Source organism: Chenopodium album, chromosome 17 (assembly GCF_948465745.1).
Source record: "Chenopodium album chromosome 17, dcCheAlbu1.1, whole genome shotgun sequence".
Lineage (NCBI taxonomy): Eukaryota > Viridiplantae > Streptophyta > Magnoliopsida > Caryophyllales > Amaranthaceae > Chenopodium > Chenopodium album.
Genome location: NC_137850.1, coordinates 3,774,762 through 3,788,559, shown reverse-complemented (window position 1 = coordinate 3,788,559; position 13,798 = coordinate 3,774,762). Strand labels below are relative to the sequence as shown.

General features: G+C 30.7%; 3 protein-coding genes across 3 annotated transcripts; all 3 read left to right on the top strand.

The window, feature by feature from the left end:
• The first annotated feature begins 237 nt into the window (after positions 1 to 237).
• Positions 238 to 2,650, top strand: LOC145588521 (B3 domain-containing transcription factor VRN1-like). The gene is made up of 6 exons (XM_081645168.1): positions 238 to 258; positions 311 to 477; positions 821 to 851; positions 1,369 to 1,717; positions 1,854 to 1,999; positions 2,390 to 2,650. The coding sequence occupies exons 1-6, from the start codon at positions 238 to 240 to the stop codon at positions 2,648 to 2,650; spliced, it is 975 nt and encodes a 324-aa protein (XP_081501294.1).
• Positions 2,651 to 4,729: 2,079 nt separating this feature from the next.
• Positions 4,730 to 7,007, top strand: LOC145588520 (putative B3 domain-containing protein Os03g0621600). The gene is made up of 4 exons (XM_081645167.1): positions 4,730 to 5,213; positions 5,427 to 5,533; positions 5,921 to 6,139; positions 6,873 to 7,007. Exons 1-4 carry the CDS (start codon positions 4,730 to 4,732, stop codon positions 7,005 to 7,007), a joined length of 945 nt encoding a protein of 314 aa, XP_081501293.1.
• Positions 7,008 to 11,146: 4,139 nt separating this feature from the next.
• On the top strand, positions 11,147 to 12,451 carry LOC145588519 (putative B3 domain-containing protein Os03g0621600). Its single transcript, XM_081645166.1, has 4 exons — positions 11,147 to 11,293; positions 11,379 to 11,811; positions 11,942 to 12,081; positions 12,188 to 12,451. The coding sequence occupies exons 1-4, from the start codon at positions 11,147 to 11,149 to the stop codon at positions 12,449 to 12,451; spliced, it is 984 nt and encodes a 327-aa protein (XP_081501292.1).
• The last annotated feature ends 1,347 nt before the right edge of the window (positions 12,452 to 13,798 follow it).

Below are 13,798 nucleotides of genomic sequence, written 5' to 3'. Positions count from 1 at the left end.
ATCAACTTTACTGTATTTAGTTTTTCTTCAAATACCCTACAATTTAATTCAATTTCCAACTTTATAACTGTGATATAGTTGTTGGAGTTTTAATACTTGTAATGCAAAATCGGAGTGTTGCTAAGTGAGTGTTGTTACCCGTTAGCAACATTGTGTGCATGGAGCTAGCGAGAGAGCTATAGATGGCATGGAAAGTAGACTAAGCAAGGTCGAGCTAGCGTTAGAGCTATAGCTCACATGGCATATGAGCTACTGCAAGTCTGAGCTATAGCTTGGATGGTAGCTCGTATGGTCGCTCTGCTTATGGCAGGTGCGAGCTATAGCTCGCGTGCTGCGCTTGTTGCTTGCTGTAGGTGCGAGCTATAGCTCGCATGCAATGCTAGCTCACTACGTTTATTGCTTGCGGCAGGGCCGAGCGATAGCTTGCTCATATGAGAGCGAGAGCTCGGCCGCTTGTGGGCTTATCGTGGAGGCCATGTTTGCTTTATTTATATCCTTTCTTTTGTACATATATATACCCTCCTAAACCCTCAAATTGAGATATACACAGTTTTGTTATCTCTGGAACCCTAAACACATAAACACAAACCTACCCTTTGAGATCTGAACAGTTCTTGAGTAATTCCACGCTTCGGGTTCGGGTACACGAATACAAAGGAGAGTTGCGTTAAACTTGGGGGGCGTGCGTCATCAGGAAACCTGTACCGGTGGTGGCGTATTTCGCTTCTAAGGCAGTGGATTATGTTCCATGGCGCAACTGTGAGTTTGAGATCAAGTATTTTTCCCTTTCATCTTTTTTGTTTGTCATTGGAATCGACAGGTATTTTACCAACAATAGTTTGGACTATGGAGTACTGTTGTATATTTATTTGCTACCTTGACTTTTCTGACAATAGTAATTTCTCTGTTAAGACTTAAGAATAATAGAGGTCAGAATAATGGATCAACAATATTTCCATAAACAACTCCTATCAATTTGTTGACTATGGGAACACATTTCTACAAAATTATGGTCTCCCCTTCAATTCAATCTCACACTCTAGTAAGTTTCTATTTTCATTTTATGTACTCATACTAGATTCTACTCGTGCTAATTTAAATTTTACTAAATTCTACCCTTTTTAATTTAAATTATTAATGTGTCACGCTAAATTTTTTATCGAGTTGTTTCTACAATTCTTTAACTAGTCGAAAGAATGTCTTCACGTACTTGTTGATATGTGACTTATGTGTCTACAAATTTCGCTAGTGTATTATATGTCATTTGACAATTTCTAACTCATCTTATATAATTAATGTATTATATATTTGTATACTACTATTAATTGATCAATATTTATAATTCATTTTTATTTTATTGGATGGCAGCGAATACCCGAAAAATATGTGAACAAATATAAAGAGGTGCAATTAGCAAAAGATTATGTGAACCTCAGAGTAGCCGATGGTAGAATTTGGAGAGTAGAGCTATTAAAACAATGTGACAAAGTATGGTTTAAGAAAGGTTGGGAAGTGTTTGTGAAGAGTTGTTCTCTTAAATTTGGTGATTTCCTCCTATTTAGATATGATGAAGCCAATTTTGAATTTTTTGTCACCATTTTTAATATGTCTGGTTGTGAAATCGACTATGATCAAGTGTTCCAAAATCGTATTATTGACCTAGCTCAACAAGTCCAAGAAATTTCGTCTTGTGATAATGATGATGACATTTCACTTGGTACGATATTTCTAACTAGATTTTTAACACCGAATTATGTTTATACATTATTATATACTCGTAACATAATAAACGGATTTTAATTCATTTTCATAAATAATGTTGTCTTATGAATTCATTTGATTTATCTATGAAGAGGCCAAGGATATTAATACTATTGACGAGACAAAGACAGAGACAGAGACGACAAGTGTTATGCATAGCATTGAAGCCTTCGAACCTCAAATGCCTCATTTCAAAGTTATCATGCATCATAATAATGTCTCTAACCAATATCGACTGGTAAGCGTAGCATCATTTTTAAAGAGTATGTAGTTTGGCTAGATATAGTGAACTAAGAGATCGAATTAGGGCATGTTCCGATTTACTGAAACAACTGAACTGATTGGGATTGAATTGAAGTGAACTAAAATGAAGTGAATTGTTTATGAGAGAAGAAAATTAGGAACTGAACTAAACTTAACGAAAATTAAGCTGAACAGAACAAGCCCTTAGGGGGCACACACGTACTCTTTCATCTCTTTGTCATACTAGTGAAAAAGTTCATTATTTGTCTTTCATCATTTAAAATGCTCATAATTATTTTCCTAGTTGATAAGCATAAATAAGATTAATTGAAATCATGAGAAATCTAAAATTTAATTATTTTACACAAATACATGCATGTTGTAGTCATTTCCAATCAACCACGTTAGAGAGCATTTGACGATTGTGAGCAAGAAGTTGAAGCTAATCTTGAAGGGATCAGTAGACGAGAAGTGGTACAATTTGAGGTTAAATGTGTATGCCAAAAATAATCTCGCACAAGTCGGCTCTGCTGGATGGGGGAATTTTGTACGGGACAATGAGTTGCACGTAGGAGATGCTTGCGTATTTGAGCTGGTCGACCCTAGGACCACCATGTACAAGGTTACAATCATTCGTAACTCGTAAGTGATGCGTTACATAGTCTCTATATAGATGTGTAGCAATTGGAATTTGAATCCTTATATCATTATACGCCTGCCCCATCCCAAATCCTAAATGTTGCTAAGTATTATTGTGTGAGTATTATGCGTTTCACATTAAAAGATAAGAGTTAAAAAAATTCAATAAATAAGCGGAGCAGCTAGATTACGTTTTTATTGCTTTTATTTTTACGATAAACCTTCACGTTGGACTGCTATTTGGAGGAGAATGATAAAAAGTACTCCGATCCGTACAAAGCTTATACGTAGTGCTGTATTATACGAAGTATTATATAAGCAAAACTAGCAAAAAGAGGAAGCATTGGTATGTACTCTACTACTCCCTCCGTTTTTTAAAATGTGCGGAGTTTTAGGAAAAATTGGATAAAGTAATAAAAATATGGAGGTAGTAGGATATGTGAAAGAATAAAAAATTGTAAAAAAACCAAAAGTAGTAGAGAGAATTAGAGGAGAGAGAACATGAAATTAATAAAATATGATTAGTGGTGGGTCCACTAGGTGAGAGAAATTAATTAAATATTGTAAAAGTTTTTCAAATAAGAAAATACAACAAGTATTTAAAAACGGTCAGAAAAAAAAATGGAACAAGTATTTAAAAACGGAAGAAGTACTTGTTAACTAGTCCTGCTAATCCATAAAGTTGTGTCTATTCCTTATTTGGTGTTTCAAAAAATTATAGTCCATACATTTGTATTTCTGGTTGTATTTATGGTCAACGTTAGATTGATGAATATGATTAAAATAGGATGGAAGAACTTATAGCAAAAGAAGATATACATGTTTACCTTCTGTTATAATGCAATAAAGTACACCCACATGCACTTTTATACTACTAATCATTGACGATTAAAGAAACTCCCAATTCCTTAACTACCGTGACATAACAAGATAAACGAGCACAACTTTATAAAATTATGGAATAGAGAGAGTAGTATTTTAAAATTTAGCGGCCACTATTACTTTCCAGATCAAAACGTGAACGCTTAATAATCGTTGATTAAACACTGATCACCACTAACTTGCCAAACACTTTTAATTAATCCCAGTATCCCAGTTGTTAAAAGAACCATAACCAAACATGCCATAAATAATTGGTCCCAAAAATCCGTTAATAAAAATACTTGTACAAAAGACTGCCGAACACATACTCCGACTAAACTAGGAAAGATTTTGTTTACTGTACCCCTTTTTTTTGTTTTTTTTTTTTTTTTTTTTTTTTTTTGAGGGAATACCCCGTGTATTTTAGTTAGACCTTATATTTGGAAAATCGTAGCCAATTATTAAAATATATTTAAAAAAAAAAAAAAACGAAATCTATATATACGTTCAATTGCCTATAATAATTAATAACCGGCTTAAAAGACCGCGATTAAACAAAGAAAACACAAGAAAGATTGGGCTAATGACGAAGATTAAGAAAGATAGCAATGATTCAGAGAAAAGGAACCCCTATTTCTTTAAGATTATTCTTTCTCCACTCGCTCAAAAATCTAAGCTTGTAAGTATTTTTAAGTTTTAACTACTTTTTGAGGTTATTCCAAGTGATTAGTGATATGTACTGTAACATATGTTAACAGAATCAAATCAAATAATGCTGTTGATTTAATTATGAACATATCAAAGATTAGACCTTTAAACCTAAATTAAATTAATTGATAGAAAAAACAATGATATTTTACTGAGTACATTAACATAAATAAATAAATTATTTCTGTATTATTTTAATTGTCTTGATGTTTATGTACGTGAAATATATGAAGGTTACTAGAAAGTGATTATATTAAAATTAATGAATGTCATACAATAATCAAGAGTACAATATCCGAAAATTTTGCGTAATTATTGGTTCCCGGTATCATACTGTTATTAGAATTAGAATAAGAAGCGTCCCTAATGTAGTTTTAATCTGCACGATATCCTTTACAATAGGTCAATAGTTTATCATTATTAATTGATCAACACTTGATATGAAATACGATTTCTTTGCATATGATTTGCAATTTTAATGTAGTTGACTAGTTACCATGTGTAATTTAAATTAAAGATGATATATCTCGGATATTTTTCTCAATTATCCAATGACATATACCTCAATGTTCAAAATTCTGAACATCCTTGGAAAGTGACATTAGAGACATTGAACAATAATAATATATTCTTAGAGAAAGGTTGGCAAAATTTCATGGAATTCTATAGCATAGAATATGGACATTTCTTACTATTTAGATTTGATGGAGGCTTAGTAGAACCACAATTCCACGTTTTTATATTTGACAAGAGTGCTACGGAGATAGACTATCCTGTTCGAAACTCATCAAGCTCTTTCGATACGAATTACAACTCCGAGCATCTTGAAAGGAATTATGAAACAGAAGAAAAGATTGAGGAAAATGATGTCTCAGTCGAAATCATAGATGAAATCAAACCAAATGTCAATGATGTTGCAAGTATTGTTAGTCATGATGATACGTTAGATTCTACTCATTCGAGTACTGATGATGAAGCAAGCTCAAGCTTCAAAAGCAAAGGTATGAAAGCTATTGTAATTGTGACGTGTTTATGTCTTGGTAACTCTTTGTTCGATTCAACTTATTTTGACTGAATTTATTCTATTATCTAAACTTATTTTAGTGACATGATGTTAAGAAGATCCTTAATTTAATCTAATTGAGATGTCTCACTACATAGTCTACATTATTACTTATTATAGTTGATTATTAATGAATTCTTGTGTTGTGAAGGGTATGATTATATCTCTCCAGATTTGAAAAAGAAACTTATGAGAAAGCTTGATGGCATTACCTCACAGCATCCTCACTCAAACAAATCATATATCCCTCAAATGTCCGTGACCAAAAAAAATTGGTAAGTTTATTTACTACCACCGTTTCATATTTTTTGCAACTTTAAGGGATTATTTGAGAAATATAAAATATTATAAAGTTGTAAAAAATATGAAAATGAGGTAGTAGTTATTTTTTTTTTTCATTCCATTTTCATTATATAGCTAGTAGATAGGTTAACATTTTTCATATAATCAACGTATATTCTCTGTTGTGATTTATAATTCTATTAAATTTTGCTTTAATGAATGTTTTCAAAATACTATTAGAATTAAATGTAATAACTTGAATTTATGATTTGACAAATATAAATAATGTTTCAATTAAAAAATTGAGGAATGTATATGTCATGAATGTAATTTATTTATTTATTTTGTGCATGTTATGTGTAGCGTGTTCCATTAGAGCATGCATCAACTTACTTTCCAAGAAAATCAAAGGAGATAATCTTGAAAGGACCAAATGGGAAGAGCCATCATGTAAGATTTTATACTGGGAAAGCTTCTGTTGAACTAATTAGTGGATGGAGAAGGTTTGCATCGGATAATGATTTAATGATTGGAGATATATGTATGTTTGAGCTCATTAATCCTTGCTCCCATTCTTATAAGGTTTCCATATATAGTAGCTAGCTTAATTTTGTTACAAATTCTAATATATATTGGCCGTTGTATATATATACATATCCGACTACAAGATAGAGGTTTTGTGATTCTATAATTATTGTAGTAAGATTTTTAAAATGTGCACAATGTAAACCAAATAAACAAATTACTCCATTTTGATGTATGTGCAATTACTCATCATTTTATTTTTTAAGAGTGAGGGATAGCTCAAATGGTTAGAGTTTCGCTCCCGATTTCAATTGATCATGTGATCGATTCTCACCTCACCTCGTTCTTGTGGCTCTCTAAACACACACTAGACCTTTTTTTTTTTTTTTTTGGCATATAAAAGAAAAAACCAAAGATAAGCCCATTTTCTAGCCTTAGTGGCTAGATCATGGACCTTTCCTACCATATTTCTAGGGATTTTAATTGTTACAACAAAAATAATATAATGAAATCAGAATTGAAACATCAAGCTAAGGGCTAAAGCACAGATTGCATCAAGGTAATTGAACTAATCGGACTTGCAGCTTAGCTAATCAGACCAAGGAGTAGTGGAGTACTAAGGGGTGTTGTACAATTCAAAACTAATTGGACTTGGCTTAGCTTGGTTCATTTGTCAATGAACCAAGTTCGAGCTTAATAATTTTTTACTTTCTACTATTGTATTAGTTTTCAAATTTATGACAAAGTCAACACAAACTAACGTCATTAATACATATAGTTATCAACGCAGTTCAAGGTATCTGGTCCATTATTTTGTGGGAGATTGAGCACATTATCTTCGATATTAGAGCTCTTCTTTCTCAGTTTTACAGCAGGAGCATTCACCATATCTATCGAGAGGCAAATAGAGCAGCACATTGGATAGCAAATGTAGGTCATTTAGTTAGTGATAATATGGATATTATACCTTGTAATAACTCTAGTTTAATTCCCATTCTTTCCTCAGATGCATTAGAAATTCCCCTCGTGAGGAAGGTTTCCTAATGTTTTTCCTTTTTCTTACTTTTAAAATAAATGCGATTAATACATACTTCCTCCGGTTTTTTTAGTGGACACCATTTGACTTTTACACTATTCACACACTATACTTTGACTTGCTTTTGTGATCTATAGATACGATAAAATATAATCATGTGGGATCTTGTTTGAATCGTCTATATGTATATTTTATTAAAATCCACTTTTTATAATTTTACAATGTTGATAATTGAAGTTATTAAGAGTTAAAAACATGTGTTGACAAGCGTGATAATAGAAAGGTGTCAACTAAAAAAACAGAGGAAGTTAAGTTATAACAATATGATTACCATTGTAAATATTCCAATGAGCTTATTAAGGCCAAGTGGCCCACATTTTTTTTTTTTTTGGTGTTTCACCCGCTTCACCCTTTGGGCTAATCCGGAGATCAGTTTTGAGTGGTTAGGTTCTAGTCCCCTCCCAATTGTTGTTGCAGGGGATCGAACATGGTTCCTCCCTACCCATTATAGTCCCAATCACCACTACACCAACAGCCAATTAGTCACATTATTGTATTGACTAACTAACAGTCTCTTATAAATCCTAATTGTCTAACTTGTTTATGTAACTAGACTTGCAATTGTGCCACTATTCTCGTGATTGGTTTAATTTGGTGAAGTTTCATGTTGGAGGTATTATTGTTGGCACTTACTTTAAACTTTACAGAATCTTATCTAACCTTTATTGTAGTAATTAATTAGACTGCACCCATTCAATCTATTCGCTTGTTAGACAAGCAAAAGAGTACATGCAAGAAACTAATATTTGACAACAAAGATGACGACTCTGATCCACTATTGACTTGAAGATCTTAGGTGAGAAAAGTGGATGATCAATTTAATGGAGTAATTTATCACCAATAAAATTTTAAGTAAATTTTTGTTATTAGATTAAATGAGACTAGATCAGATCAAACTAGCTTAAGGCTCGTGCCATACACGGTAAGTCTGATTTTTTTAAGAAAATTTATTATATCCAACAAATAAAATTTGATAAAACATACAAATCAAATACATAGACATTATAATGTCATAATCTATATTAATAGGCAAAGCAATAAATTATCTCAAAAATGGATTTTTTTAGTCTGCCCGAACTCGAGAATTTTTCAGGCGAGGTTTGATCAGATCAAGTGGCCATATTAGTGAATACTTATTTATAAATGCATTTTTAATAAACAAAAAAAAAATCAATCGAACAACAAACTAAAATCTTCACTAAAATTATTAGCAAAAGTGCAAACATACACAAAATTACAAATAATATATCACCTTTATATCTAAAAAAATCATTTGTTAAACACAACATTTATTTTATAGCTATACTATACTCTATAAATCAATTTGTGATAGTATGTACGTATAGTAGTAAAATTTCATAAAAAAATTGTAATTAACTTGAATATATAGTTATATTGAATTAAAATTGAAATAAAATATTAGCTAGAGGTATTTTTAAAAAAAAATTAAGTGATTTTTTAAACTAATTTCTTTAACATCTATTATATGAATCAATTTATTATAACTTTTTTTGGCAAAATCTAATAATACTCCATTTAAAAGATAGTTAAAAAGGAGTTGAAATAATAATTTTTTTTAAAAGTTAAAATAATTATTTAGGTAAATGTATATAGAATAATTATGAACACCAAATAAAAAGAACTATATATTTGTCATAAAAAAAAATATAAAAGATTTGGAATTATATTATTGTAGAATCAAATATTAACAAAAGAAAAAGGTTAAAAAGGGAAGGGCAGTTTTGGAGGGAAAAAACAGCACCAGAATGTGACACGTATCACTCTTAGTGTCTATTTTTCTATTAAGTTATTGATTGATACGGAGCAGGTCTTTTTATTTATAAACTAGTGTGTTGACCCAGGCGTTGCCTTGGGATGTTGACAGTTTTTTTTTTTTTTTTTAAGTGTTTTAATTTTTTAGTATTAATAATTTAGAACATAATGTTAAAATATTAAAAGGAATTGAAAGATTATTATGAGTTTCATTTGTTTTTAGTTTGGTTTTTTTTTATTCTACATTTATATACATTTATATGGATTCAATAAAGCATAAATTATTGCTAGTTAAGATGACAAGGCGTGTGGTATACGTTCCATGAGGTTAGGGGTTCAAACCTCTTTCTATGCATTTTCAGTTAACATTGCCTTGAAATATTAAATCGTGACGTGGCACAATGCCATTGATTATTGAGTGGGTGGCATGACACACGTAGTGTATAAACGTTTTTAGGAACGCTTTTTAATATATAAAGTATAGATTATTACTAAGTAACTTTCATAGTTATCTGAAAACTATACATTAAATGAATCTAGTGACACCTCTTTTGTTATATATTTCTTAAATTAATATATATATAACAAAATTAAATAATTAGATTAGGCGAACTAAACATAGTCTTATTATGCATACGAGTTTAACCATACTCATATCTTTATCAGTTTTACACAATTTTTTACTCAAAACCCTCTATAGTTTGATTCATTCTCACGTATTTCCATCAAGCCATCACTTAAACTTAGTAGGTGTTAAGTGTATAAAAATATAAAATGATCAATTGCAAAATAACCCCTAGAAATTAAAATACAAGTTTTAAAATTATAAATAAATCAACAACTTTTTAATAAATATAGGCACTATACTTAATATGCATCTTGTCGCATAGTCTCTATATGCATTTGTTGCATATAGGAGGGTAAAAGTGGAAAAACGCATTCAGAATGATACTTTTTATGGTGTCAGTTGTACAATTTTATACTATTATACATGTATATTGTACAATTTATGTTTTAGTAGTACTATTATATCTCACAGTAGTATAATATTTTGATGTACCATTTACATACTTATTTGTACTATTAGCATAATATTTATACCATTACAATATTTAATGACACTATTTATCTATTAAATGGTACTTTATACTCCCACTACAACTTCAACTTTATCGCTACATTGTCATCGTATATGCAATGTTTGCATATAGGAGCTATACGCTAGACCTTAACCATTACTAAAATGTCATGATGGTTGTACAGTTTAATTTTTGTTGACTTATTTGCGATTTTGCCACTTGATAAAAAAAACTCAAATAGTCGAGGTAATAAAGTGGGGCTTCTTCCATTTTCCCTCAATTCCCGATATACTTGTAACACGTGTCCCATTTATCTGTATACTTGCAATATTTTCTATTTTACTCCATTCGTATTCAAATAAGTGACACATTTTTCTTGAATACGTATGCCAATGTAAAATTTTGACTGAAAATATCTTTAATTATCAATTAGTAAAAATTATAATAATTATATATTATAAACAATTTATTGATTGAGAAAATTCCAACAAGTACCCATAAACTATATTTATTTTTATGTTTAAAAATCACAAACATTAGTCAAATTGAATTACATAAATAGTGCAGAAGTCAAAACGTTTCAATTATTTAAACACGGAGGGAATATTTTAAAACATGAGGATATCAAATTCGGTAAAATTGTATTTGCTGTGGCTATGTGGTACGAAGGGTTAGGGACATGACGGACTGACATAAATTGTACAAAGTTTAGCATTTATGATGAATGATGGCATGCTTTCTAATCTTATACTACCTCCGTTTTTTTAATTGAAAGCATTCTATTATCACGCTTGCAAATACATATTTTTAATATTTAGTATATTTAATTATCAATATTGTAAAATTATAAAAAATAGATATTATTAAAATATATATCAATATGATTCAAACAAGATCTCACATGATCATATTTTATCGTATCTATAATTTACAAAAGTGAATCAAAATATAATGTGTGAATAGTGTAAAAGTCAAACGGTGTCAACTGAAAAAACAGACGTAGTAATTGCCTTGGTTGTACACTACTTCATAATCCACAAACAACTCTCTTTCTTAAGTTCATATCTTATAATTGCCTTGGCTATAACTAGTGTACACTACTTCATAATCTACCAAATGGAGGTCCTTAAAAAAGGCAACAAAAACAAGGGTAAGAAGATTGCATCAACAACATTTCCAGAAATAATCCCTGACAATTTGCATGCAATTGGACCTTGTTTTTACAAAATTTTTGTAGCTCCTTCAACTCAAACTCACAACCTTGTAAGTTCATTATAATTTTTATTTTTATTTTTATTTTTATTTAATGTAAAAATTTAGGTTTCATACAAAATTATATTGTTGCTAGTTTGTGATGATTAATTATCTTATAAATGACATATTTCTTGCTACTTCATTTAATGGGAAGCAGAAAATACCCGAAAAATACGTGAAGACGTATTATGAAGAGCAATTAGCAAATGATTACGTTACACTAAGCGTAAATAATGGTAAAATTTGGAGAGTAGAATTGTTTAAAGAAGGTGGCAAAGTGTGGCTAAGCAAAGGTTGGGAATGTTTTGTGAAGAAATATTCACTTAAATATGGTTACTTCCTCCTATTTAGATATGATGAGGTCAAGTATGAATACCATGTCACTATTTTCGACACGACTTGTTTCGAAATAGAGTATGATCAAGAGTTCGATAATCATACTAAGAATCAAGAATTGATAAAAATTTCACCACAAGAAGAGGGGGTGGATCAAGATGACAGTGATGATCACGGTGTCATTTCAATAGGTAATGTGTTTTAATTCCTCCGTTTTTTATTACTTGCAAGTCTTGCATGTGACATAAGGTGAGGCCACCCTTAACCTTTTCGTATCTTACGTGTCTAATTAATATAAACTTTTTTTTTTTTTTAATGTAGATGCGAACGGTGTTGTTGTGGATGATGAAAACAAAAGTGTTATAGAAAGTCTTGAAGCTTTCAAATCAGAAAATCCTCATTTCAAAGTTGTCATAGAATATCAGAAAATGAAACTTATCACAAGTAAAAGTCCAATACTGGTAAGAGAAGCCAGTAGCAGGTTTTTTTTTTTCCGAATTATAATAATTAGTGTGAATTAATAAGATTACTTGATGATTCATCATACATATATCCTTATTTGTGTAGGGCGTTCCATTTGCCTATGCCAAAGTGTTTTTTAAAGATAAACATAGACGGGATTTGATTTTAAAAGGACCCGATGATGAAAAGAGCTATAATTTAAGGTCATATTATTACAAGTTAAGTACATCGGCGAGTATTGGTGGATCTGAATGGCGGACTTTTGTAAGGGACAATAAGCTACACGTAGGAGATATTTGTGTTTTCGAGCTCGTCGATCTTAAGAGCAATACCTATATGGCTACCATCTTTCGTCATCCGAACCACTAAAGTATTTTCCTTTGAATATTGCTCGGTCATTACTTGTATTGACTTGTTATATATTGTATTATGGATTAATTAACTACTTCGTATTTCTCTTCTTTAATTTGATTTCTTAGTAGATTTTTTATTATAATTTGAAATTATTTGACCATTTACAAGTTTGATTATTCTTACATATGAAGCTAATTGGTAAGTGATGTATCGTTTGAGTCTCCCTAGACGATGACTATAATTCTAGTCCATCTTCTGTCAATAAAAGTTAGTACTACCTCCGTTAAATACTATGTCCAACTTTGGAATATTTTATATCTCACAAATAACACCTTAAAGTTGCACGTAACATTTAACGGGGATAGAAGATCGAATCCGGCCAATTCATTCTAAATAACTACGGAGAAATTTTATTTTCAATTTTTAATGTGCATAAATAGATACTTTGTACAATCCTGTGGATAGATGTATGTAGTAGTCTTCGAGCAGAAGGTCCGTACCGTGTAGCTAGATTAGATTTACTTGCAATGTTGCCATTATCCATTCTTTATTTTTATCTCAAGCTATTGGTTAATTGGTGATTCCATGAAAGTTGCCTAGTTGAGTAACACTAAATTCTGCACAAGACATTTGAACAGTGAAGTAGGATTACATCACATCCTCTTAAGAAATTTAATTTTCCAATATATTGCATGCAACAAATGAGCTAGCTAGGAGTATTATGTTTTTTTTTTTTTTTTTTTATAAATTAAAAATTGATTTTGTCTAATATAATGGAGAAAATATTTGTACTACCAAGTCACTCAATCAGCTCGCTGGACCAGAATTATACTATTATATATTTATATGTTCAAGAATTTATTTACAACCTTCTGCTTATTTTATGGGAACAAAACCCACAATCTATTTTTTTTTTTATTGGTAAGAAAAAATAATGTACTTCCTGCATTATATGTTATGTGTGACTTTAGAGAGAATTGCGGTTATCAAGGCAAAATTTGAGTGGCAAAGATTAGCAGTTAGTGTAATGGAAAGTAATTAAAGAAAGGGAAAAGAGAAAATGGGATCACCCCACATAAAAAAAAAAAAAAGGTGAGAAAATTTGATTTTATTAGGAGGGAGAGAGAAAATGAGATCACCCCACTTAAAAAAAGAGAGAGAAAATGGGATCACCCTACTTAATGAGTTGTACCCAATTAATTCCCCAGATAAACAAAATTTGTTTATCGGGGGGTATAATCATTTTTCAAGTACCAGTTGAAGGGTACATGCGTCTTTTTATATACTAGTTGAGGGGTATATGTGTAATTTTCTCACCAAACAGTAAAAGCAAGTTACAAATAGTAATTGAACAGCTCATTA

Coding starts and splice junctions, on each gene's coding strand:
- LOC145588520 (XM_081645167.1), top strand. CDS start 4,730: ATGATATATCTCGGATATTTTTCTCAATTATCCAATGACATATACCTC. Junction 5,214..5,426: donor CTCAAGCTTCAAAAGCAAAG/GTATGAAAGCTA, acceptor TGTGTTGTGAAG/GGTATGATTATATCTCTCCA. Junction 6,140..6,872: donor CTTGCTCCCATTCTTATAAG/GTTTCCATATAT, acceptor TTATCAACGCAG/TTCAAGGTATCTGGTCCATT.
- LOC145588519 (XM_081645166.1), top strand. CDS start 11,147: ATGGAGGTCCTTAAAAAAGGCAACAAAAACAAGGGTAAGAAGATTGCA. Junction 11,294..11,378: donor CAACTCAAACTCACAACCTT/GTAAGTTCATTA, acceptor TATTGTTGCTAG/TTTGTGATGATTAATTATCT. Junction 12,082..12,187: donor CAAGTAAAAGTCCAATACTG/GTAAGAGAAGCC, acceptor TTATTTGTGTAG/GGCGTTCCATTTGCCTATGC.
- LOC145588521 (XM_081645168.1), top strand. CDS start 238: ATGGCATATGAGCTACTGCAA. Junction 852..1,368: donor ACAATAGTTTGGACTATGGA/GTACTGTTGTAT, acceptor ATTGGATGGCAG/CGAATACCCGAAAAATATGT. Junction 2,000..2,389: donor TCTCTAACCAATATCGACTG/GTAAGCGTAGCA, acceptor TGCATGTTGTAG/TCATTTCCAATCAACCACGT.